The 23988-nt window shown below is 46.2% G+C and overlaps 1 protein-coding gene across 6 annotated transcripts in view; it reads right to left on the bottom strand.

Moving 5' to 3' along the window:
• Positions 1-23988, bottom strand: part of GMDS (GDP-mannose 4,6-dehydratase) — a 449816-nt gene that overhangs the window by 357365 nt on the left and 68463 nt on the right. Inside the window, exon 1 of one of the 6 annotated variants that reach the window (XM_072945792.1) lies at positions 13809-13832. The exons of 4 other annotated variants lie outside the window; for them this stretch is intronic. In XM_072945792.1, the coding sequence (XP_072801893.1) occupies positions 13809-13817 (9 nt within the window). In that variant the 5' untranslated portion in view covers positions 13818-13832. Of the gene's footprint in view, positions 1-9548; positions 9581-13808; positions 13833-23988 lie in introns of those variants that run through there. One more of the 6 variants, XM_072945791.1, reaches the window with a different exon arrangement.

The raw sequence follows: 23988 nt of genomic DNA, 5'->3' as shown, positions 1-23988 counted from the left end.
GAAAGCGTAAACCCTCTGTTCAAGGTCGCACAGCTAGTTAGGGAACTCAGCAGAATGGGAAACCGATTTGTCTGGTCTGCGCTACAATATTAGTCCACAATGCATCTCTTTCAATCGAAATAAAAGTATTTCAACCACAACAAGATGCCACAGCAGGTTGTTTAAAGCTTTTTAATTAACTAATACATGCACATAAAACTCATATAAAGTTTAGTAAAAACCATCTTTAAATAAGCGTCATCAACGACGTTTGCAACAATCCACCATTAAGAATGACTGATTACAACCAGCCCTCCTTCAAGGATGCCGTACAGAACACCCTGTGTGCGCGTATACATGTGAGTGTGTGTCCGTGTGCTCACTCAAAGGGACTTTCACACCATTATCCTGAGGATAAAAAAAAGTTAAGTCCGTAGTTTAAATGTGAAAAGCAGATCCCGCAACAACCAGTCAAACATCTATTAAATCTAAAGGAACGTGCAACACGATACAGCAAACTCAAGTCGGGGGAGGCGCGCTTCCTGCCCTGTGAATTTGTGGTCTAGTGAGAGGACAGGAGTCAGCACATCCTCCTCACCAGCACCACCATGTCAGTGCGGACATACATGCCCTGGACGCCGGGATGTGTGAGGCTGATGTCGGCCAGTAGAAGTACTGTGAGCATGTGTCATTTTACATTTTCCAGTAGCCAATTTTAAAAAGGTAAAAAGAAATCTGTAAAAGTTAATTTTAACAGTATGTTTATTTAACCCAACGTATCCAGAATCCTATCAGACCAGTATGTTAATGAAAAATTACTAACGAGGTATTTTACGTTCTTTTTTGTATTAAAGTCTTTGAAATCTGTTATTTTATACTTACAGCACATCTCAGTTCAGATCTAAATTTTCTTTAGAAATACTTTTAAAGAAATCTATATTTAGATTTCATAAAGTTGGCAGTTGAAAAAGTAAATCCACATACCTAGGTTGTATCAAGTACATATACTTAAAATTCTTCCAAAAACTGAACTCAGTATCAAAAAATCACTTTCCTTTAACATTCGTATACACGTTGGCAAAATTGATTCACTTTCTCTTTTAAGAAAATCTGATTTGACTTTAGAGCAAAAGTCTATCAGCTTAAAATCCACATCTGCTCAGTGAGCTCAATGACTCTCTAACAATTGTGTCAAGTATTAACCGTGACTCCAAAGGAGCATTTGCACAAATGGGAAAACAGCTCTGAGAGTGTTCTTTCAGGTCTGCCTAGCTTTTACAGCCAGTTTATGTAACACTATTAAAAATAAGACTTTTCTGAATATTGATTCATGTTACAAAAATGTGTAAGATCATCATTATTGATTTGTATTATGGAAATCTTTCATTTCAACATAAATTTTCATACCTCCCTAGGTAAGCACAAACAAGCTGTCCTTTTCTTAGAGCTTCAAATTTAGCTCATTCAAAGGCAGTGCAAACCTAAGTGCCTATGGACAGATGACTGGATAAAGAAGCTGTGGTGTATTTATTCAATGGAATATTATTCAGCCATGAAAAAGAATAAATAATGCCACTTACAACAACATGGATGGACCTAGAGATCATCATTCTAAGTGAAGTAAGCCAGAAAGAGAAAGAAAAATACAATATGATATCACTCATATGTGGTATCTTAACAAAAAAAAAGAGGACATTACAAACTTATCTACAAAACAGAAATAGATTGGCAGACTTAGTAAACAGTCTTATGATTACTGGGGAAAGGGGGTGGGAGGGGATCAATTTGGGAATTTGAGATTTACAAATGTTAGCCACTATACATAAAAATAGATAAACAACAAGTTTCTATTGTATAGCACAGGGAACAATATTCAATATCTTGTAGTAACCTATAATGAAAAAGAATATGAAAATGAATATATGTATGTATATGTATTACTGAAACTTTATGCTGTACACCAGAAATTGACACATTGTAAACTGACTATACAATTTTTTAAAAATAAAAAAAAAGCAGAGTGATATGAGCAAGAAAACATGTATCACTCCATCATGTTTTCTTTATAATTTCTGACTATGCCGCAACAGTTCCTTCTGTTTCAAGATAGAAAAGAAAATCTTATACTGGAGTAAAAGTTCCAGAAGTTCTGTAAAGCTCATTGGTGACTCCAAGGACGAGCACCGGCAAAGACCTGTAACCATGCCCTCGGCCCCCACCTCCCCCACAGATCTACTGACTGGCTACAAGTCACCGCTTTCCATGTGCAGACTGATTCATTTTTATATGGTACCTGCGACACTCTTGACAGTTAGCTTCAGAACATAGCAGGATGAGCAGTAAGACGAACATCAGTCTCTTGTTTTAAAATTCTAATACATGAAAATATTTGACCTCACATAGCCAGAGAACTATCTGTCATGATAGAAATTAATTCTTTCATATCCATCTGAAATTCTCCTTTGACATATGTAAAACATTCAGAAATATCTATGCTACAAATTTGACATTTCTGGCCAAAAGTTTATAGTATTTCTTGGTAAATTTTGAAATCCTTTGAGAAAAAGGGTGTCCAGTATATTACCGGGCACAGACTAACAGCCTGTGTAAAGCTAAAAAAAAAGTGCTTGAAGTTTTAAGTCAACTGATCTTTGATAATGTTAGGGAGACCTTGGATTCTACAGGCAACTGTTTGAGGATTCAACTAAATATCTTTAAATTTCTGTAAAACATTTTTTGTCTGTTCTCATAATTTTCTAATAAACCTTCATTAACTGAAATAATGTCTTTTGCCAACTCTCTAAAAATAGTTTCCCCTTTCGTGCATTAATCCAAATTATTTTATAGTGACCAAAGTTACAAGCTCACATCCTATTAAAATTTTTTAACTTACTGGATATTTAATTCAGATTTCAGGCAAATAAATGCATTAATTTCTTTTCAGACCTTTGAGAAGAAACTTCTAATCAAATCCACTATGGATTTGTTGAAAATATCCCTTAACATTTTCTGATCTGCTCAGGCCCAGCAAACTGCAGGCACGGTTCAGCACGGAAGCCCTGTCTCCCAGCCTCGCTGCTCTGACCGTAGCACCAGCTTCTGTCTCTGCACTCAGTTCTGCAACAGCCGTGTGCTTTTGGTTTAAACTTTAAAATTGGTATACACTTATTTTAACTAGAAAAATAGTGCAATTATATTTTAATTAAAATTATAAACATCTCATTCAATATCTTGCAATAACCTTTAATGAAAAAGAATATGAAAAGGAATACATGTATGTTCATGTGTGGCTGAAGCATTATGCTGCACACCAAAAACTGGCCTGACACTGAAAACTGACTACACGTCAATAAAAAAAAGATAAACATCTCAACTTAACTACCAACACTATTGTACATGCATCATTGAAAGTCATGCTGTCTACATAAAATAGTCAAAGAAATATATTACAATGTTAGACGGAACATGGGGCAAAAAACTGAAGTGAATAAACTAGCGAAACCACCAAGACCTGTGCAAAATAATCAGTTACACTGAAGGCAGTCCTACCAACACGAGGAAGTGTGTTTAACAGAAACACGTTTTATTTTGCTTCCATTTTAAGAATTCCATTCCCTGCTCATGACAAGCGCATCTGAACTGTTCAAGGGCCACGTGTGGCTTGGGCCTACGACTGTGGACAGGCTGTGTTCTCAGCAATTTACACTTATTAATGTATGTAATTCTCACAACTCTTTAAAGTATTTAATTACCACCCTTTACAGACAATGACACTTAGGCAGAAGCAGTTATATGACGCACCCAAAGTCAAACAGCTGTTCCCCAACGAGCCTGGGACAGAGACCCAGACAGTCTGACTCCAGAGACGCCCGCCCGCTGTCCCACACTGTCCACAGGTCAACAAGGGCACAGAGCCTAGGAGCGACGACACAGGAGGGGCAGGGTGTGTCACACCTATAAACCGACCCACCTTGCCACTGAAAGTAGGGAGACGGGACGGACAGGAAGGCACAGTGAAAGAGGAGGAAAACTTGAGCGTGAAGATAAACACTGCGGATGAGGGGAAAGCAACCCGGGCCACGGAGGAGAGGGCGGGAGGAGCGGAGCAAAGCCTGCTGCGCCGGAGAGGACAGAGGACGGCGAGTGGTCACGTCACCACGGCAGGACAGATCCCGGCCCCCGAAGACACGGCCGCGGCCCGAGCCCTGCCACCAGTGAATGTGGTCTTACACCAAAAACTGCTCTGCAGATGTGACTGAGGCCAGGATCTTGAGCTGCGAGATGATCTTGGATTACCTGGGTGGGCCCTGCATCCCATCACAGGCGTGCTTGCAAGAGGAAGGCCCAGAGGGATTTCAGGCAGGGGAAAGGGAGGAGACAGTACTGGTGGGGCCACAAGTCGCGGGGTGCCAGCTGCCTGCCCACGTCTGGCCTCCAGAACGGAGAGGGGACAAATCTGCAGTTTTAACCCCCTGCATGGGGGTTGGGGGAGCAGCCCTAGGAAAGGAAAACCATCACCACAGGCCTCTCAGGGCCTCAGCGAGCAGGGCAGCCTGGGAGTCAGCAGGCAGAGCGCCAGGAGCAGCGTGTCCCAGGTCCCTCGGTGACAGGCACCCAGGCCCTCCAAGGGCCGAGACAGCACCTGTTAGCACTCTGCTCTTCATGGTCCCCAACGCAGCCAGGGAAACCCTGACCCGAGACACACTCTGGAGGGCACGTGGTTCAGGCCGGTGAGCATGAGCTGCATACAGACACACGACACAGCACCACCGGAGGCTTCCGAGAAACACTCGCAGGAGCTCCCCACTTGGCTGAGGAGGCCTCGGGCGACACAAGGCTGGACGCCGGGTCTCCACGATGCGGGACCCGCCGCCCTGGGAAACGCACTGCATAGCAGCACAGGAGGCTTCTCTGCCCGTGTCTGCGTAAAACCACCACCTCCAGGAGGTGGTTCCAGTCTTCTAAGGGACACTGGCAAGCTAAAGTGGCTTCGGACAATGACAAATGAGACATGGCATAAAAGAATGAAAAGTGTTGTTCCCAGAGAAAATATTCAAGGGGGAAACAAAATAGCAGTGCCTTCAAGTAGCTGAAGGACCAAAATGAAACAGAAAAACTGGGCTACGAAGGAGGCCAAAAAAAAGCCAGCAATGAAGTACTCCAGGGAGTGGGGCGGGCCCCCAGGAAGCCCTCGGGGACACCTGCGGGAAGGGGCCCGGCCAGCCTGGAGACTGTGGGGTGGGCCGCTGGCTGCACAGCCATCACGGGAGGAGACGGCCCTCGCTGGCAGGACCTGGGCCCCAAACACAAAGACACTTCCTCCGCTCGAAGACCCCACGCCCCGAGCTGGCCGCAGGCCTCTCTGTCACACACATGCGTCGCTGGAATAGTAACTGAAGAAAAACTACTGCGCTGAACCAGGGGTAGCAGCCATGCTGTTACTAAGCTGCAGCACAGACACTCACCCACTAGAGCGGCCGCCCCTCACACGCCCACGGGGTGGAACCACCCGACGAATTCCAGCCGTCACAAAACCCGCAACAGTGGCCCGGGGCTGACCGTGGACTCGGACGGGCAGGAAGACTGCGGGAGGAGGAAGAGTCCACACCACGTGCAACACCCTCCGAATGGACAGCAGGTCCCCAGGCACAAAGAACCGCAGGACGGGGGGAAGGATGAGCAGGTGGCCGGGAGCCGCTCTCCAGCCCCTGGACCTATGCAGCTGCCTGCAGCTCCCTGGGGCCCAGCGGCCTCACACCCACCCCGCAGTCCCCCAGGGTCCGCTGGGCACCTGCTGCAAACTCTGACCACACCCGGGAAGTCAGGCTCAGCTCTACCTGCACTCCATGCCTGTCCCTGTCTCTGTCCTTGTCTGTCCCTGTCTCTGTCTCTCTCTGTTCCTGTCTGTCCGTCTGTGTCTCTCTGTCTCTCCCTGTCCCTGTGTCTCTCTCTTTCTCTCTCCCCCTCTGTCTCCCCCACCCCCACCAGAACACACATGTGGGTCCCACTGGTTTCAGGTTAATAACATCCATTTGGCAGCAACTGTCTAACAGGTTAACGCTCAACAATGGGCACTTGTATTTTCTTGCAAGGTGGAGGTAAATTATGGCATGTGAACAAAGACCTTATTATGTAAATTTTACTGCATGTTTACTACAAGCCAGTTTCAATTCTGTTTTTGTCTCTAGGCCTTAGGACAAAGGGGAGAAAAAGTTCACATCTGAAGGGGCTGTTTCTAAAAACAACACCAAGCTCAAAGAGGGACCAGTCACACACTGAATAGTGTCCCCCTGAGAAGTCCTAACTCCCAGTATCTGAGAATTCGACCTTATTTGGAAACAGGGTCACTGAGGATGAATTAGTTAAGATGAGGTCACAGTAGAGTGAGGTGGACTCTACACTACCCTGACTGGTACCCGGCACAGAGGGGAAATTTGGACCCAGACACATGAGGTGACACCAAGTGAAGACGGAGGGAGAGACAGGAGAAGCCAAAAGATACCAAATATGGCCCATAAGCCACCAAAGGTGAGAGAACAGGCCTGGACAGACCCTCCCTCGTGGCCTTAGGAAGCAGCCAACCCTTCAGATCCCTTGATCCCGGGCTTCCAGAGCTGTGAGTTTTCAGAACTGTGCGAAAATAAACCGTTGCTGTTTAAGGGACCCAATCTGTGATATTTTGCTCTGTCAGAGCCCCAGAAAACTAAGATAAGATGGGAGAGAATGGGGAGCGGACAGGATAGCTGCAGCGGTGCCAGATGGGGTTCGGGGGAGCCCCATCTCCCCGCACCTGTGGCTGGCTGTCAGGAACCACAGGCTCCAGGCAGCCCCGTCCTGCTCCCGGGGCCCTGCCTCCAGCTGCACGGACCCACTTTGGCCTCATCCATCCCTCCCCAGCTCCACAGGCTGCTCCTTCTTCCTCGACCCTCCTGACCAGCCACCTTCCATGCCCCCCGCCAAGCACAATGCCCACAATTCCAGGTGTGACTTCGACCATCCTTTCTTCAGAAAGTGCTTCCTGACCTGCTCCACCCTGGCTGGGCCTGGCTTGCCCGTCCGAACCACTCAATCACTCAGCTCTTTCCTTGGCAGCTGCTATCACCTCCCTCGTGTGTCACTGCCGATGGGCTGCAGTCCCCAGGGCTGGAGAGACAGGCCCACGACACAGCGCGGGCTGGGACCCAGCACGCTGTTCACAGGCACTCAAAGCGCCGCTAGTGTCTGCTCAGGAAGCAAAGCTCAGTGTGCGTGCTGTCTCGTCTCAGGCCCCATCCTCCAGCAGACGTGCCCCTGCCCTGCCTGCCACTCACGTACCAAAACCGTCCGCTGGACGCTTTGGTCTCCCTGCTTTAGAACATGGAGTACAAATGGGCCTCTCTCTCTCTCTTTCCCTCTCTGTCTGTCCATCTGTCTCTCTCTATCTCTATGTCAACAGTGCTGTCCACTTGTACCTGCCTCACTGGGCCCTGCCTGGTCCACCTGCCTCCAGCAGCCAGGCCACCCTGCACCCAGCACACCGGGACAAGCAGCTGGGCTACTCCCACAACTAAGGCCCCTTTCCAGCAAAACTGAAGCAGAACTCTCTGGTTTCAAGGCAGGGGAGCTGTGGAAGGACTTGGAAATGGGGGGGGTCCCCTCCATGCTCTTGGCCTCCCTGCCCTGGTGTCACATCCCCCAGCCCCTGGCCCCTCCAGGCCACCAGGGCCTCTCCAGTAGACCATTGAGAAACCACGGGTCCAACTGATTAAAGCTCAGTTTTCTAGTAAAGAATTAAAACTCTCATTTAACTATCACTCCATCCCAACAGCCTAACCAAATAAAAAGTGTTTCCTGTGAGCACGTTTCACATCCTGGCTCCCAAAGGCCACATGTATCTCTTCACGCATTCTTTCGTGCATCAAACATCTACTGATGTTCCAGATGGAGTGTCACAGAGACAAGCTTTGCACTTCAGAGGATGAGAACGTGGGCGAGGAGAGTCGTGTCGGTGTATGTGCCAACAGTAACAGCAGCAGGCAGCACGTCCCACGGCAGAAACAGCAGCCCTGCTCTGTGAGTGCCAGCCTCGTGAACAACCTGTAAGTGGGGGGGGGAGTCCCAATCTCCAGGGTGGGAATGAAGTCCTGGGGAGGTGAGGGCAGGTCACACGGCTAGGAAGAAGCACTGCACAGACTCAGAAGGAGATGTTCTGACCGCGCTGGAGAGACAGCTGCACCCACGCTCACAGCAGCATTGTTTACGGCAGCCACAACATGGAAACAGCCTCGGTTTCCACTGACAGACGAACGGATGAAGAAGTCCTAGTGTACACACAACAGAATACTACTCAGCCACTGAAAAGCAGGAAACCTTGCCATTTTTGACAACATGAGTGGACCTTGAGGGCATTATGCTAATGAAATAAAGTCAGACAGAGAAAGACACGTACTGTATGATCTCACTTACGTGTGGACTCTTAAAAAACCTCCTAGAAAGAGATCAGACTTGTGGTTGCCAGAGGGTGAGGGGACGCGGACTGGAGGACGGCGGTGGAAGCTACAAACTCCAGCTACAAGATAAATATCAGGGATGAACTGTGTACCCGGTGGCCACACTGAACGCTGCTGTTGCCATACAAGGGGGCTGTTAGGAGAGGGGATCTAAGAGCTCTCGTCACAAGGGAAAAACACCATTTTTTTGAGATGATGGACGTTAATTACACTCACCGTGGTGATCATGTCACAATACATGTGAGTCAAGTCACCTTGCTGAGCATCTTAAACTTACACAGCGCTGTGCGTCAACTATAGTTCAGTCAAACTGGAAAAAAATCAGGTGTTTTGTATTCTTTGACTTCGTGGTCAGTTAGGTGCGGCCATCGCATGCCGTATGGTGTAACGTTTATAAGCTGAAGGGCACACAGAACTACCCAGCGCAGCCCTGAGTCACAGTGTGGGCCCCTCTGGGCTTTGGCAGCAGGGGCACTCAGGGGGCTTTAACCAGGACTACTAAATTTTTAAGTCAGAGGAAGACTAACCCAGTTTTCATTTTATCGTTATTATGCTTCATAAATTTCATAGATGTTACACATTATTTTTCATGTATTGAGTATTTCCTAATTAAAAATAAAGCACATGGCATAAAACAGGCCCTTAATAAATGGTAAACATTATTCCTTAACAAGGAAGAGATTAGGACAGGCCAGCAGGCTGGGGAAGGGAGCCAATGGAGAGAGACGGATGGACAAGCAGAAGGGAAGAGCAGCCATCGGGTCCAGCCAGGGACCAGGCTCCAGCGGAGATGGAAAAGGCCGGGTCTGAGCGGGACAGACAAGGTCCCCCCAGGCCGGGAGAAGGGTGGGCACGGTTGGAGGAAGCTCAGCGGGGAAAGAGGAGGCAGGGTATGTCGAGAACTAAAAAGCAAGGTGACTCGCTAAAGGCCAGAAGCTCAAGACTGACCGGGGAGCTTGAGGAAGGAGGTAGACTTGGCCACTTCTCGTCAGGAAAGCAGAAGGCCAACCACACAGGGTGCCCACCGTGAGCCCGAAGGAGCCTGGAAACTCTGAGTAAAAAGGGAGACCATATACGTACTTGGGAACAGTCAGTCATTTCAGCACAAGCAAGGTTAAAGGGGAAAAAAACAGACTGATTCGGGGCTGGAAGTTGGCAGAGAGGGAAAAAAGAAGGACCAGAACCAAGGAGCTGACAGTGCTATTCCAAGAATAGTTCAAGTTACTGGTCACTGGACGCAGAGCTGGGGAGGGCAGCAGCGAAGCCCAGACAGGACGACAAGGAGGAACGGACCCTTGGCGGCACAGCTGCTCTGAGGAGGCTGGAGAACGGGCACAGGAGGAGCGCGTGCAGACCAGCCGGCGCCCAGGCGCGGCGCAGGTGACGCCCAGGTCAGAGGCCGTGCCTGCCGGGGACCCCCGGCCCCCACGGGACCGCCAGGCTCCGCCCACCCGCCCCGCCCCCGCCCCCGGGGACGCCAGGCTCCACCCGCCCGCCCGCCCCGCCCCCGCCCCCCGGGAGCACGGAGCACTGCCGCGCCCCGCGAGAACTTCTCCGCCCTCGCTGCGGAGCCACGGTGCTGCCACCGGACTCGAAACCTGCCTTAAGTCTCCGCAGTAATCGCAGATTCCCCCCCCCCAGCTTTTCGTCTTGAAAAATTTCACATTGACATCAAAGTCGATGAAACAATGGCCAGTTTCTCACCTTCGCCCGGTCTCCCTGCCTCGGGCACGCGCGCCCTCCGGCGGGCGGGGCACCAATGGGAAGCCAGATGGAGACACAGCACTTCACCTTCATGGTGCGCCCTTGGCAGGCAACCTCTAAGGAGATGGAAACTCTCCTGTGACCTCAGTGCTGTTAATAAAGTCAGCTTTTAAGTTTCCCAACTGCCCTCAAAATGTCTTTGTAGTTTTTTATTTTTTAACCCAAGGCCCAGCCACAATCTGCACACTGCACGTTAACTGTTAAATCAGTAAGTTCAACATCCGTGAAAATGCATGGCTTCAGGATCCGTAGGGTGAACAGGACTGATGGAAAACCGGAAAAGCAGTGGGAAGGGAGACTCCGCAGAAAGCCACCTCATGGATCACAAAATGGTGGCTGAGCTCCTAAACCAGGGCAATGATAACACGGAAAAGACAGGCAACGTCACGAGTTTAGGGCAGAGAAAAGGAGGAGCCAGGTGGACTGGGAGGACAGCGTACACTGGGGGACCAGGAGGACGGTGCACAGTGGGGGGACTGGGAGGAGGATGGGGGACACTGGGGGCTGGTTTGGTAGGAAACATGATAATTAATTTTAGGCATTTTGGGTTTCAGGCAATAACAAAATATTTAAATGACATGTCTAGTAAGCAACCTCTGGTAATAAAAGACTGGAATTTAATTAAATTACGTAATCCCTAATGGCCCCTACAGCTCTTAAAGAGCTGAATTCTAGGATAATATCAGAAAAAGCCAGTCTCTGGGCTCCTTCAGGCATTCTAACGTAATTAACCTCTCCCCTGCTCTGGCGGTCCTGCACACGCGAACCTGCTCCTTAGCCACCCCCTCAAGGAGAAGAGAAACGATCTCTATATGTGGATGTTTGATTTTCCTTTTCTGGCTTCTGCAACGAGAGAGTAGGTTCCTACGGGGGCGTGAGTAACTGTCCATCTTTCCTCGGAGCGTTTTCTACTATAGAGCTGCTTGCACAGAAAGTGGTTAACATTTTCTCTAAATGTAGTCTATATCCAGGAAGAGAGCTAACTGTCAGGTACAATCTGCCAAGATGAATCTGGGGACAACCTTTTGAAGATGTAAAGGAACTCAATAAGCAGAGCAGAAGGAGACCCCTTGGTGGGGGATGTGAAGACACAAAAGACAGAGTCACTGATGACCCACCACACCGAAAGCTGAAGCTGCAGGACCAGGCAGCAGAAGAATATGCAGTTCCAGTCTGACTTAGGCTGATTCGGCTACTTCTTAAATTTAGAATATCTATATTCTTGTGATATGTTAGTCAAAGGCAGTACTTTGGAGGAAAATAAACATTCAGAAAACTATTCAGTTTTGATGAAAACTAAAAGAAGTTACCAGGTGGCCAAACTGCAAAAATGATGCTCTGAAACAAATCGTGAACAAAATCAAGATGGAAATTCTTAACCTCTGGCCCAGCCGACTCTGTTGAGACTCAAAAAGCCCCTCACTTCAGTGCTGCGTGACAGGGGTTGCCAGCCCAGAAGCACGCACGAGATTCTGAACCTGAACTTTCCAGCGACTTAGTCCACAAGTTTAAGATATTTTGACAATACTCCAGAGGGGGAGGAAAGACCTAGACTCAGATTACTGTAACACTGAAACCCTGGGATTAATTATCTCTCGTCCTGGCTTTAAGATGCTGGAAACGTCTGCATCATCGTTCCTGGGTCCTCACTCTGGAGCCGCCCCCCGGCCCCGTCACCCGTGGAGCCCTCCCCTCGCCAGAGACGCACACCGTCACCGTCAATCCAGTGAGGTCAGCAACAATCTTGTATTTTCACAGAAATTCAGTCCTTAATGAGAGGCTTACAATGCAGATCACGCTACAAAACAGAACTGTTTCTAAGATTCTCCAAAAAATATAAAGATGCATCCAAGCCTAGTAAAAGTGCTTTAGAGAAAGCCCCCTGAGCACACTAGACAATTCAGCAACTTAGAAACTAAAAGTAGATTTTATGCATAACGAAATAGATGTGTTGCTGACAACACGTCTTAACAAAATATTTATATATTGACTCACATTTAAAATATGGTAGGAGTATCTGAATTTCAAAGACTCCTGTGTCAAAGTGCCTCTGAAGGTTGTATATTAGACATTCTCGAAGCAGGGCACCCAGATCACAGAACTAAACCTCCTGTTTCAGTCCAGTGTTTTGAAACACATTTTTACTATTCCTGGAAGCACTTTCACATTTTTGTCAGATGTTGAGTGAGCAACAGGGTAAATAAAGCTTCAAAAGCATTTTTTGAGCAGTAAAACCTTCAGTTCCCTGCTAAAGGGGCTGATCCAAAATAAATTAAATGCCGGTGTGACTAAGCCGAGAGTGGTAAATTCTGATTTGCAGTGTGAAAACCTCCAGTTAATAGATCTATTCAGGGCTCCACATGCACTTCGAAGCCGTAAGTAGGGCGGCCGAGCATAAACACCGGCCTTGAAAGCATCCTCGGCGCGGGCTCGTGCCCACATCTAAGGCGGCGGCGGCCCAGGGCAAGGGCTCTCAGACCTGCTGTCACACTGCGCCGGGTCCCATCAGTTTTGTGAAAGGGGTGGCGCTCCCGGGGCTGGGCCTCGTGAAAAGCCACGAGCAAGTCCCCGGGAGTGACGTTCGCAGGGAGAGGAAATGCAGCGGAGAGCAGCGGGAGACGGCCCGCGGGGGTGCCCCGGAAGACTGCCGGCCCGGGGGGTCCCCAGAGCACCCTCGACGCAGTGATGAACCACACAATTAGCCCTGGAGAGGCCCTGAAGGGCAGCCGAGTCTAACCCCTTCACCAGCGAGGAAACCAGGCCTTGACAACACAAAACACAGACAATTTAAAAAGTAGCAGAAACTGTTCTACCGCCGCCCGCGGTTGCGTCAGACGCGTAAGGAGGCTACACGCTCTGCATCAGAGCAGTCACCTAACCGGGGAAGGCAGGTAACTGTTTCCTTATTAATGGGGAAACCCATGGAGAAGGCAGCAGTTCGGCCTGAAGAGGCAGTCGGCTTGGCTGACGTCACTGGAATGGATGGAAGGATAACAGGATGAGGGCCTTTTCTATTTATTCCCCAAACTGCTACTGAGCATTGGGCCATTTCTGTGTCTCCTTCTCTTTGGAAACTTGACGGTGAGGATTATACAAGGTGTGTGCCACAAACTGGCTTTGCAGGCACCTGAATGTAGGTCCATTAAGAAAAAAAACAAAACAAAACAAAACCGCCCATGCGGCGCGGAGGAGAGCAGCCGCCCTACACAAGCAGCCACAGAGCCGAAAGCATTCCCACGCCAGCCCTCCTCAGCCCGGGCCCTTCTGCGCTCTCGCGGGGAGTCGGGAAACAGAACTGCTATTTAAAAGTGCATTTACAAAGACGCCTTTAAGAAGCGTCAAAATAAATTACTTTGAAGTGTTTTTCACCAGCACGCCCCCAGCTTTCCCTTCTTTCCTATTTGCTGTTCCAGAGCCCGGCCGGGACTATATTTAACTGACTTTACAAGCTGTGGGCAGATGGAGCGCAAGGCACAATCCCGCCCGCGCCGCACGCAGTAACTGCGCCCAGGTTTCCTTCTAGGAGCTCTCTTTTTCTTTTTTTCTTTTTTTTTTTTTTAAGTGTCTTCAAAGTACCTTATGCATCCCGGAAGCAGAAGGAACACTTAGAAGACGCTCTATGTCGGTCTGCGGTGGAGGGTGGGCCCTGAAACTCCCTTTGCATTAAGAACCACAGGCGCTGGAGGCTAACGCCGCCTTGACGCGGCCCCTGCGGTCCGGGCCGTGAGTGCTTCGTTACCTCTGCCAGCAGCGCTCGTTCCACCCAGCACGCGCTGCCGGGGAGGAACAAACACTTGTCAGCGATCTTCTTTTAGGACGAGGTACAGAAAGACGAACAGTGCTAGGAACTGACTAGACAACAACCAACTCAGAATCTCCCACAGAGGCGAAATCGGTGAGGAATTCCTCCGAGCGGGGCCCGTCCCCCAGGCGTCAGGTCTCCTTCGCCCTCTGACGCGAGGCCACCTCCGCAGGACTGGAGGGACGTGGGCCGCCGCCTACCTGGCTTTGTCACTTACCACGCTGCCCTGTGGGAAAATCGCTTCCTGCTTTTGGCTTTAGTTTTCTCAACTACAAAATTAGAGCTTGAATTCTAAAGTAATCTCTGAACTTACTTCCACCTATAAGGAGCAATTATTTCAGATGAATAACGCACAATAATTAATACTAAATAACGTTCAGTAGACTGGATGTTTCTGCAAGCTTTGTAGATACTCACCATATATTGAGTTCTAATCACTCAATAAATTTAAAAGTGTTGTGGTTAGCTCATATTTCTAAGTGGATCAATTATTCTTTCTTTAATTGTTATGTAATACCAAATATAAGTTATCGTTCTCCATTCCACAAAAAAAATTATACAGACCACAGTCAGAGTTCACAGCTTCCAACCAGCTTGAATATTTATCAACTGTGAATGTAAATCTGATTGGATCTGCTCTTACACTGGCGAATGTCCCTTAGAGATGCCTGAGTTATCAGTGATATACCAGGATGTACTGAGACAAGGTATTCTTATGTTTTTGTCTATAACAGCAAATTAGCTTAAAAACACTATATGTTTACTGAAGATTCCCTAAAGGGAAGTATAAATTTCAAAAAATAACTGTCACATAAATTTGAATGAGTCAGAGTGGATTCTGAATAAAGTTCACGAAGAATGTGCAAGACAGCCACTGGCTAGCCATGCAGTCTCGTGCAAGTGCGCCCCACCGTCTCTCCGAGACCGTGAGACCAGGAAGATGAGCTCTGACAATCAGCGCACGGTAATGTAGAAAATCTCTGAATGCAATCGCTGGCTCACAATAATCCCCAGTATCATTCTTACCTTCAGTATTATTATTAAGTACTGCTATTGACAAAATACATAGAAGACTGCTCCTGTTCTCTAAAGGTATGTACAATATTATTAATCCCAAACTGTATTTTCCAAATTTCAATCTCTCTCACGCTTTAAAAGCTTTATGACATTTATATACTATTTTTACTTTTTTCTTTAAATTATCTTGGTTTGCCTTTAACCTCATTTTTAAGCAAAAGTCAACCACAAAAACACATAGTAGAAACAGAGGAAATACTTTTTTCCTGAGATAAATTAAAATAATTATATGACTTCTAATTTAAAATATACTCCTTAAAATAGTGCACGTTCTCTTACCAAAAGGTGTCAGAAACACTGACCTAAAATGGCATTTGCTGATCTGTGTAGGTTTCCAAATTAAAGTTCGCGTCTTCTGGTGGAAAGTCCACCATATTTACAGGCCACACACAAGCTGACAGGTCAATGTCATAAACATAGACAGTTCTAGGAAATGAAAATAATAATGTAAACAAATACCTAAGTCCATGTTTTTATTTCCTTATGATTTGGTTTTATTTCTTTAAAAGTGGTACTTAAATTCCTTTTATTAAACAGAAAACTATATTCAAAAGGACCTTCCTTGAAAAGCTATTTATAATCAAACTAAATTCAAAGTATTTTACTGGTCAAATTTAGAAAGTATTTAAAAGATAAGGATTTCTTCCTGCTACAAATGAAAACAATTAGATGAGAAAGAACATAAAAATGATCATTTTGTAGATGATGTAATTGTACACCTAAAAAACAAAACTCTTTTAAATTAGCTGGTTACAAAATTATTATTCAAAATCAAGAGTTTTCCAATATAAAAACAATAAAATTAAACTGGGGGGAAATATCCTATTTATACTAGCAACAAAATTTAAATACCCAAAACAGAGTTATATATTAATAATAATCACACAAAGAAAGCTTTAAACTCTTCAAAGATGTATAAACAGAGGTATTTTCAAATATTCTAGGATAATCCTTGCTCTTGGATTAGAAGATTCAACATTATGACGATATCACTGAGCCCTAATTAACCTTAAATTTGATTCAATGCAGATTATAGGTTTTTGGACAGAAAGCGGCAAAATTATACGCTAGAGTCAAATAAACATGCAAGAATAATCTGGAAATTCCAAAAAAGATTAGTAGGAGGGATAAAATCCTGTTGGTCATGAAAACTATGTATCATGAAACATAAGATAGCAGAGAGACACGGTGATGCAACCAAAGCCTGGACACAGCCCCAAACACACAGGAATGCAGCGGAAGGCACAAGCAGCGTGTGTCAGCCGACGGAGGAAAGATGGACTACTGAACGAATGATGCTGGGATACAGCATTTTAGGAAAAAAAAAAATTGAGTCACAACCCTACCCCAGTCCTTACACCAAAATAAAATTCAGGCCTAATAAGCAAAGCTTAAAAACACTAGAAGAAGATGGACACGTGTATTTATAATCTTAGAGCAGGGAATACATTAAGCAGGATGCAATACCCAGATTGTAAAGAGGAAGACTGATAACTTGACTGATGACAGAAAAATTTAAGATTTCTGTAGGGCCAAAAAATACCAAATCGTTAAAAACAAAATGAGAAAATGAAGGGGGAAAAATTATCTTCAATACGGCAAAAAGAGCGAATGCCCACAAAGAACATGCCCAGAAAAAAAACAAGCAGTCCAGTAGGAAAAAGACGCAGCTATGAACAGGTAATTAACAGAAAACGTATACATAAATAGAAAATAAATGTTACATGCAAGATATGGACCCCTACTCAAAACAAAATAAATGTAAACCAAAACAAGGTATCAACACCATACTTTTATTCAGCTTCATTCATGTGCGTGAACAAGGCTGTTAGTCCAGCAAGGGGCAGACTTTTGTGTAAAATACAACATTTACGCAAATTTGTAAAGGATATGTACTGGCTTGTGCGTAAGAACATTTTTGAAAAGATGCACCGAGAACTGTAGTCTGAGGGGAGAAGAGCCCACTGGGGGTAAACGTGATGAAAGAGACTTTCTACAGTTTGATTTCTGCCTTGTTCACGTAACATTTCGCATAGAAAGTCAGAACGTATTTATTAAGGCTGCTTTTACGTTTCCCTGTGTAACTATCTTCCAACTATTCTTTCCCATGGCACGTTCAACTCCAAGTCACAATCACATTTACTAAAAATTCAAATAAAAAGATTTGATATTTCATGGTAGATTTTAGATACAGAAGTGGAAAACACATGGAGTATGTTTAGTCTTTCTTCTTCTAAAGACATTAGCCCAGTCCACATTTTTTTTTTGGACTTAAAAATGCCTTGTGAATACACAAAGTGATCCTATTTGGGGAATCTTTCACTTCTATTTCAGAAATTCCATTCAGTATCAAAATGGCACATAAATAAATTTTCTGTTCAGTTCAGATTTCTGTTAATAATTTTCATTAACTAACACACAAAAACAATGTTTGAAAAGCACTCTTATACTGAAAATTAAATTAAGATACTGGGAAGTGGTTAGGATCTATAATTCTGATTTTGGCACATAAACTAGGAAAGAAAGTCAGTGACCACAAGTATGTACCAACTCTTTTTCCAACTCAAATTCACTAAAAGATTTTTTCCACCTAAGCCTAGGCCACTCAACATCCAGATATTTGCTGTCTGGTGCCACTCAAAACTTTCCTCTTGACTAATTCTAAGTTTACAGTATTAGACTAAACAACATATCAATAAATGCATGCATCGAGGTGTAATTAAATGAATGATCAGAGGAAAAGCTAAATTTTTCAAACTATTTATCACTAAGGACTTGAACTTCTAGCCAGACCCAATCCAGTGTTGATTTTTATCTGGCTAAAAGCAAGTTCTAGAAAAGTCTATTGAGATTTTTTTTTTTAAGTTTAGCTTAGACCAAACCAGGCAATTCCAAAGAGTACTGTAATGGGTTGAACCATACGAAATCTGGTCAGCAGTTCAGCTACAGCTTTTTACCTATTTCATGTGGCTCAACCTAGTATTAAACCTTCAAGAGGCTGGTTATTTTAACCGTTCTTTCATAACCTTTTATGTTCTTCAACTCATAATACATGTAATCACACTTCATGTGTGAAATGTATCTTCCGAACCAGAGGTGAGGCTCATCCTCCAGGACCCGGGTGCCAGGCCCTCCCACCACATGGGCACAGGGACTCGAGAACCCAACTTAAGGAAACAAACTCACTTCTTTCCATGAGGCTTTATGGGCCCAACATGATACATGCAGATGATGCAAATCAGAGATATTTGTTATCACTGATTAAAAGTTTATGTCTAACCAAGTTTATCTCTACCATTCCCCAATGATTACACTTAACAGACAGAACACAAAAGGAGACGGGGAAGTACAAAAAGACAAGGATTTTTTTCTCTTAATTTGACAATTAATAAAGAAAGCAGAAAATTGTGGACAGTTTCCAAAACTTGAGTGGACTTCTAGACTGACTTGAAAGGTAATTACCATTTGGGGGCATATCTTTTGCAGCTAAACCTTGTGATCGAATGCCCAAAATTTATTCTAGGTGTCTCTCATGTAAAAGGAAGCATTTGGTTTCCGTGCCACCAATACGCGATGGCTCAACATTTCAGCCTTACTGTGTCTGACCCACAGGAGGAGGCTGGTGTGTCCCAGGCAGCAGGTAAGAAGAACATACTTGTTTTAAATATTTCACATTTAGGCACCATGTGCACAGGAGTTGCCATTAATGGAACACTTGGGAATACCACTTCCTTAAGAAAAATGAAGTGTGGGAGGAAGGCCCGTGATGCCAATTTCCTCTTAAGCATCAGCTCCATCCGACTGTCCTCCCTCTTGTAGGGGAGGGCGAGAGTCAGCGATTCTGCCGAAAACGGCTTCTCTGAAGATTTTTCAAATGTGAGTTGAAATGTAGGTATATGGAACCAAATACAGTGGCCATAACTTGAAAAGATATTTTAGACCGGACCGGTCTGTTTACAAAATCAAACAGCTATAACGAATAAGCCAACCAAAAAAGCAAATTAAAATCATTTTTGGCATTTATTGCAAGTGAGTATTGGGGTTACTTCTTCTTTTAAAGGTTCACGGAAGGTGGGACACTTACATGTTGTTATTAAACGTTAAGGAAGATCTGAAGAGATGGTAGAGTGCCTTTTTTTAAAATCTGTTCAGTTGCTGCCACTTCCTGCCCCAGGGCTTAGAAAATTAAATACACTACTTAGCACCTTAAAAGCCGGTTCTCCCCTCTGTGTTAAGTTGTATGTTACACTTTCAAGGCAAAGTGTGAAGGAGAAACACTAGGGGCAGACACATTTCAGTCCCTCGAGAACATCCTTCCGAGGGAATTCAGTTATATGTATGTTCCTATTCTGTAACTTGAAACAAATGCTCTTACTTAAAAAAAACGATACTCATTTTTTTATTAAGAAAATCTAATGAAGACTTCCGAGTCCTGGAGGGAGAGAGCCATCCCTCGCACAAGTGTTATCCCAAACCATACGCCCAAGAAGTAAATGATGAAAGAAATGAGTGAACTAATGAGTTAGGCCCACGACCAAAACTGATTTTCACAACAAGCTAAAAGGTCTTTGGTTTTTTTAAAATACAGTCTCAGAATATATCACTGGTAACTACCTAAACAGACTGTATTGATACTTTAGGTTTTCTTAATTAAAAAATTTTTAATTTCAGAATGTGACCAACAAAGTAAATTACCTTCTCCTTATCCTAAAGTCACGTAAGGAACAGAGAATGTGATTCAAAACAACACTGTTAAAGCACATGTATATTCGGGGTAGACATTATTTTTGTCCCTTTGCATGAGAGCTTCCTAATTTCCACACTGAATACGCTCGGTCTTCCTTTCACCAAATATCAACCCATACTCTCTCAGATGTCCTATGAAAACGAGACGAAAGCAAAAAATCACTCGGAGTTTTAAATAAGAGCCAAATGTCACAGCTTTGCCCACATTGCTAAACTTGCCAAAGAGAACGTAGAAACACAGAACTAATTCTGATTTTTCCCTATCTATGCACATAATAAACTCTATCCCTTTGTATTTCAGAGGAATTTCGCTTTTGCGTAAAGTGCGGAAATGAGTGATTAAACCACTAGCAGCCCCGCCCGGAAGAGCCGCGGTGCACAGGTGGTCTTGGTGGGCTCCGTGGGCTCTGGAGCAGCACTTCCCACACTTGACTGTGCACCCAAACAACAGGACCCCGTGTCACCATGCACGCTCTGACTCCGTGGGCGGCGGCGGGGCCGAGACTCTGCAAGTCTGTCAGGCTCTCGGGGACACTGCTCATCCGTGAACCACACGCTTCAGGCACCGAGGTTCCAGAGAGACTCCCGCTAGACAAGTGCTCCAGAGCTCAAGCCTCTTTAGAGTCTGCGTCTTCCTTCTGAACGTGGACGTCACGACACGGTGATGTCTGGGGTGGAAGGGGGTCATCGGTGTCAGATTCGTTTCAAGGGAGCCAGGAAACAAGCAAGTGGTGAAACCCACTTCAGCCCACTGACAAGGACAGCTGAGCTGGAGCTCCGGACACAAAAGATCCCCCATCACACGAACGTCTCCTGCACGAAAGGAGCCAGAGCTCATCGTGTCACAGGAGCGCACATTTCTGCTGCCAAAAGGAAATCTACAGACAGAGGACAGACCTGCCAAAGAAACTAGGGCTTCAGTAATTAGGAAACCGCAAGCCACTTCGTATCCTGCATCAGTCGGAGATGAACGGGGACACTTGTAAAAGTATTTCACCGCCAGCCCACTGGGGAGAGCGCCCCAGGGAAAAACAAACAGGAATTTTTAAATTCCTCTGTTACCCAATACAATATGTGTCCCAGCCTAACTGATGCTGGCACCGTTCAGCAGGCCTCCTGTGACCCGCGAGGGCGAAATGATGAGCAGAACGGGCCGCGTGTGTTAGCCTTTCCCGTGCGTCTGGGGGACACGCCTGTTTGGAAAGCAGCATCCAAACCCGCCGGCGTGGCACCGTCTGATTCACTACTGCCTCTGACGGGATCGCAGAGGCGAAATGGACCTCAGCCCCAGCCACACCCACCCCTCCCCGCCACAGCACCTTCCTTCACTCTCGGCTCCCACAGTGGCCCCGTCGCCACCCTGCTGGTTCCAAGCCTTCTTTCCCCTTCACAGCACTGGAAATGTTAAAAAAGCAAACCAAAAGCACACATGCCCTAGACGTGTACACAGCAGAACAGAAACCAACAGGCTGTCCCAGCTCCCACTCAGACGGTTCCTCCGAGACGGAGCCTCTGTCTCGAGGAAGAGCACGCTTCCTGGAGTACGGGCAGAACAGAACACCAGAGTACAGCACAGATGGCCTGCGACCATCGTCTGGGGCTTTCTCCCCCTGAAAAGTGAAGAAGAAACATGAAGCACAATTTCCAATCAACCTCAAACCCCTACCATCTTGCTGCCCAGATGTGCTTCCCTTGTGACCACGCGTCAGAGGACCTGAACTAGGAACCGGCAGCTGCAGTGAGAATCCCAGGGCACAGCTGGTCCCCCTTTAGTAGAAATCCCCACTGGGTACCTGCTGGCCATCTGCCTGTCCTAAGTCCACTGCCCTGACCCTCCCGCACCGCTGTGGGGAAGGCCGGGGACGGGGGCTGAGCAAACTGCCTTCCGACTTTTCCCCGACCGTCACCCAAACCACCACATCCAGACACGGCCACTCGGGCTCCTCCTCCCCTCGGTGCACCTTAGTGAGCACCGGCCTGCCGGCGGAGTGAGGCGGTCGTTCCCAAGTCCTCAGCTGGCTTGACAAACACAGCCACTTACAGCAAGAACCTTCAAAGTTACCTCTACAGAAAATTAAATCATGGAAAATAAGAGTGAAGGGCAGGGGGAGGGCCGGTAATTACATGCTCTGGGTATGCGACAGCAAACATACCTTCTTGGCCGTATTAAAAAAATAATGATGCACTTTTCCTCTGTTTCCTCAGAGCATTTTCAGAATTCTCACACGTTACAGAATACAACCAAAGTCTCACCACCACCACTTGTGAAGCTAAGCCAAGCCCAAACCTTAGCATATACACCAAACGTGGGCCAATGCGTTATTCTGAAAAAGTCTTTGTGAGTAATATGCGCAAATATGCAGCTTTATGGTCACATCATGTCAGCACCATGCACAGAACCGTAAATGAACAAGGAAGCCAACAAAAATTATTTAACTGCAAATATAATTCAGTGCTTCTAGAGCTACCTATGATACAGCTAAGCCTAAGACTAACATATTTTAAATAAATCTTAAAAGACAAATGTAAATTTCTCTACTTATAAAAAACACACAGCACCATATTTTCCAAAAGCTTTTTACAATCGTCTTTGTCTTTGTAAATAGCAGCTTAAGGCACACACGACATCTAAACTCTGAGAAGAGTGGATCTGGGCAGTCATCTTTCGCCAGAGGAGCTGATGGGAGAGGCCAGCACTAACGGGGAGCGTCTCGGTCCCACGAAGCATCTAACAAACAGTGTCTCTCCTCTAACCTGCACGAAGCCCTCGGCGGGGAGCCCTGCGACGGCACCACCTGGCAGGTGGAGACCATCTCAGACAGGAAGAACCAACTCCAGATTAATCAGCTGATATGCATATTTCTAAATTAATGTTTTAAAGACAACTCAGTTTGCTAAACACAGATTACAAGTATGCTAACAAATATCACTTCCATAGGTGTGTACAGTTATTCTTGCAAAACATACCTTGCCGCTCTTTGAGATATTTTTAATAAACTTTGTCCAAAGTATCATGCTAAGAAAAATTCACAGTCTAATAATCTCTGATACTACGTGTAAGTTAGTTTCACTCATCGACTGAAACAAGCTGCTAAGTAGTAACGAGTGCCATGAGTGCCAGCAGGTGTTCACAGAGCACCCACCGTGCCCACCGCACTGGGAACCGGGACAAGATTTACAAACAAGGCAGGGGAGAGAAGAGAGGAGAGCCTCTGAGTGCTTCTCTGAGGATGCCCAGATTTCCACCCGGACGTACGTGAGGCTCTGGAAATTCATGTCCAACATCGTAACAAAGGTGTGCTGTGACGCGCTGACCCACAGGCGGCTGGGAAGACCCGGGTCCCCACACAGGCCCCTGGACAACGCCTCTTGGACAGAACAAGAACACACACCAGGCTAGCGAAACAATGAAGGACCTCAGCAGAGAAACCAAAGCGCCCTTTTAAGCAGAGTTACCATTTCCCGAACTCTCCCTGAAACACAAATAAGGGTTTGGTTTCAAAGGACTTCCTGGCTGTGACTCAGGCTGCGGGGGAAAAAAAAAAAAAAAAGCAGAATAAAAAGAAAGCCAAGACCTCAACTGAGCAAGTCACCAATGACAGGAGTCCCTGTCAATAAACTTAAAAGCAAGATCTGCCACAGATAAGTGACAATACAGCTAATTCACTCAGGAGAACAGAGAGCTGGCTCTGCGTGCGTGGTTTACACCACAATACATTCACCAAGAAAAATAATATTCTGCCAAGGAACATCTCAACGACACAGGAAACTGTCTCTGACTGATAAGGTCATGGCTTTCAGAGGCAGTCTCTGGAGGCTGCCCAGCCCCAGAGCCACCCCAGGATGCGCGTCCCAGCGCCGGGTTAAAAAGAGGAGCCCAGCTTCCAAGGACAGACAGCACACCTGACCCACAGCGTGGGCGCCCAGCTCTCACGGCTCCGCCTGCAGCGATGCGGCCTTGAAGTGTGGAGTAAGACTCGGTTAGCAGGGACCCAGTCTGCCCTGGTGAAGAGGAACCGATCAGACAAGTTCAGCGGTTCTCAAATTCTCCTCCCACGGAACACCAGTGTTCCACAAATTAAGACTGTGGTTTTCCACAGCTAAAATCAAATAATAGACATCTGTTCACAA

The sequence above is a fragment of the Vicugna pacos genome, chromosome 20 (genome assembly GCF_048564905.1).
Source record: "Vicugna pacos chromosome 20, VicPac4, whole genome shotgun sequence".
NCBI classification, from domain to species: domain Eukaryota; kingdom Metazoa; phylum Chordata; class Mammalia; order Artiodactyla; family Camelidae; genus Vicugna; species Vicugna pacos.
This window is presented reverse-complemented; position numbering and strand designations above follow the sequence as displayed.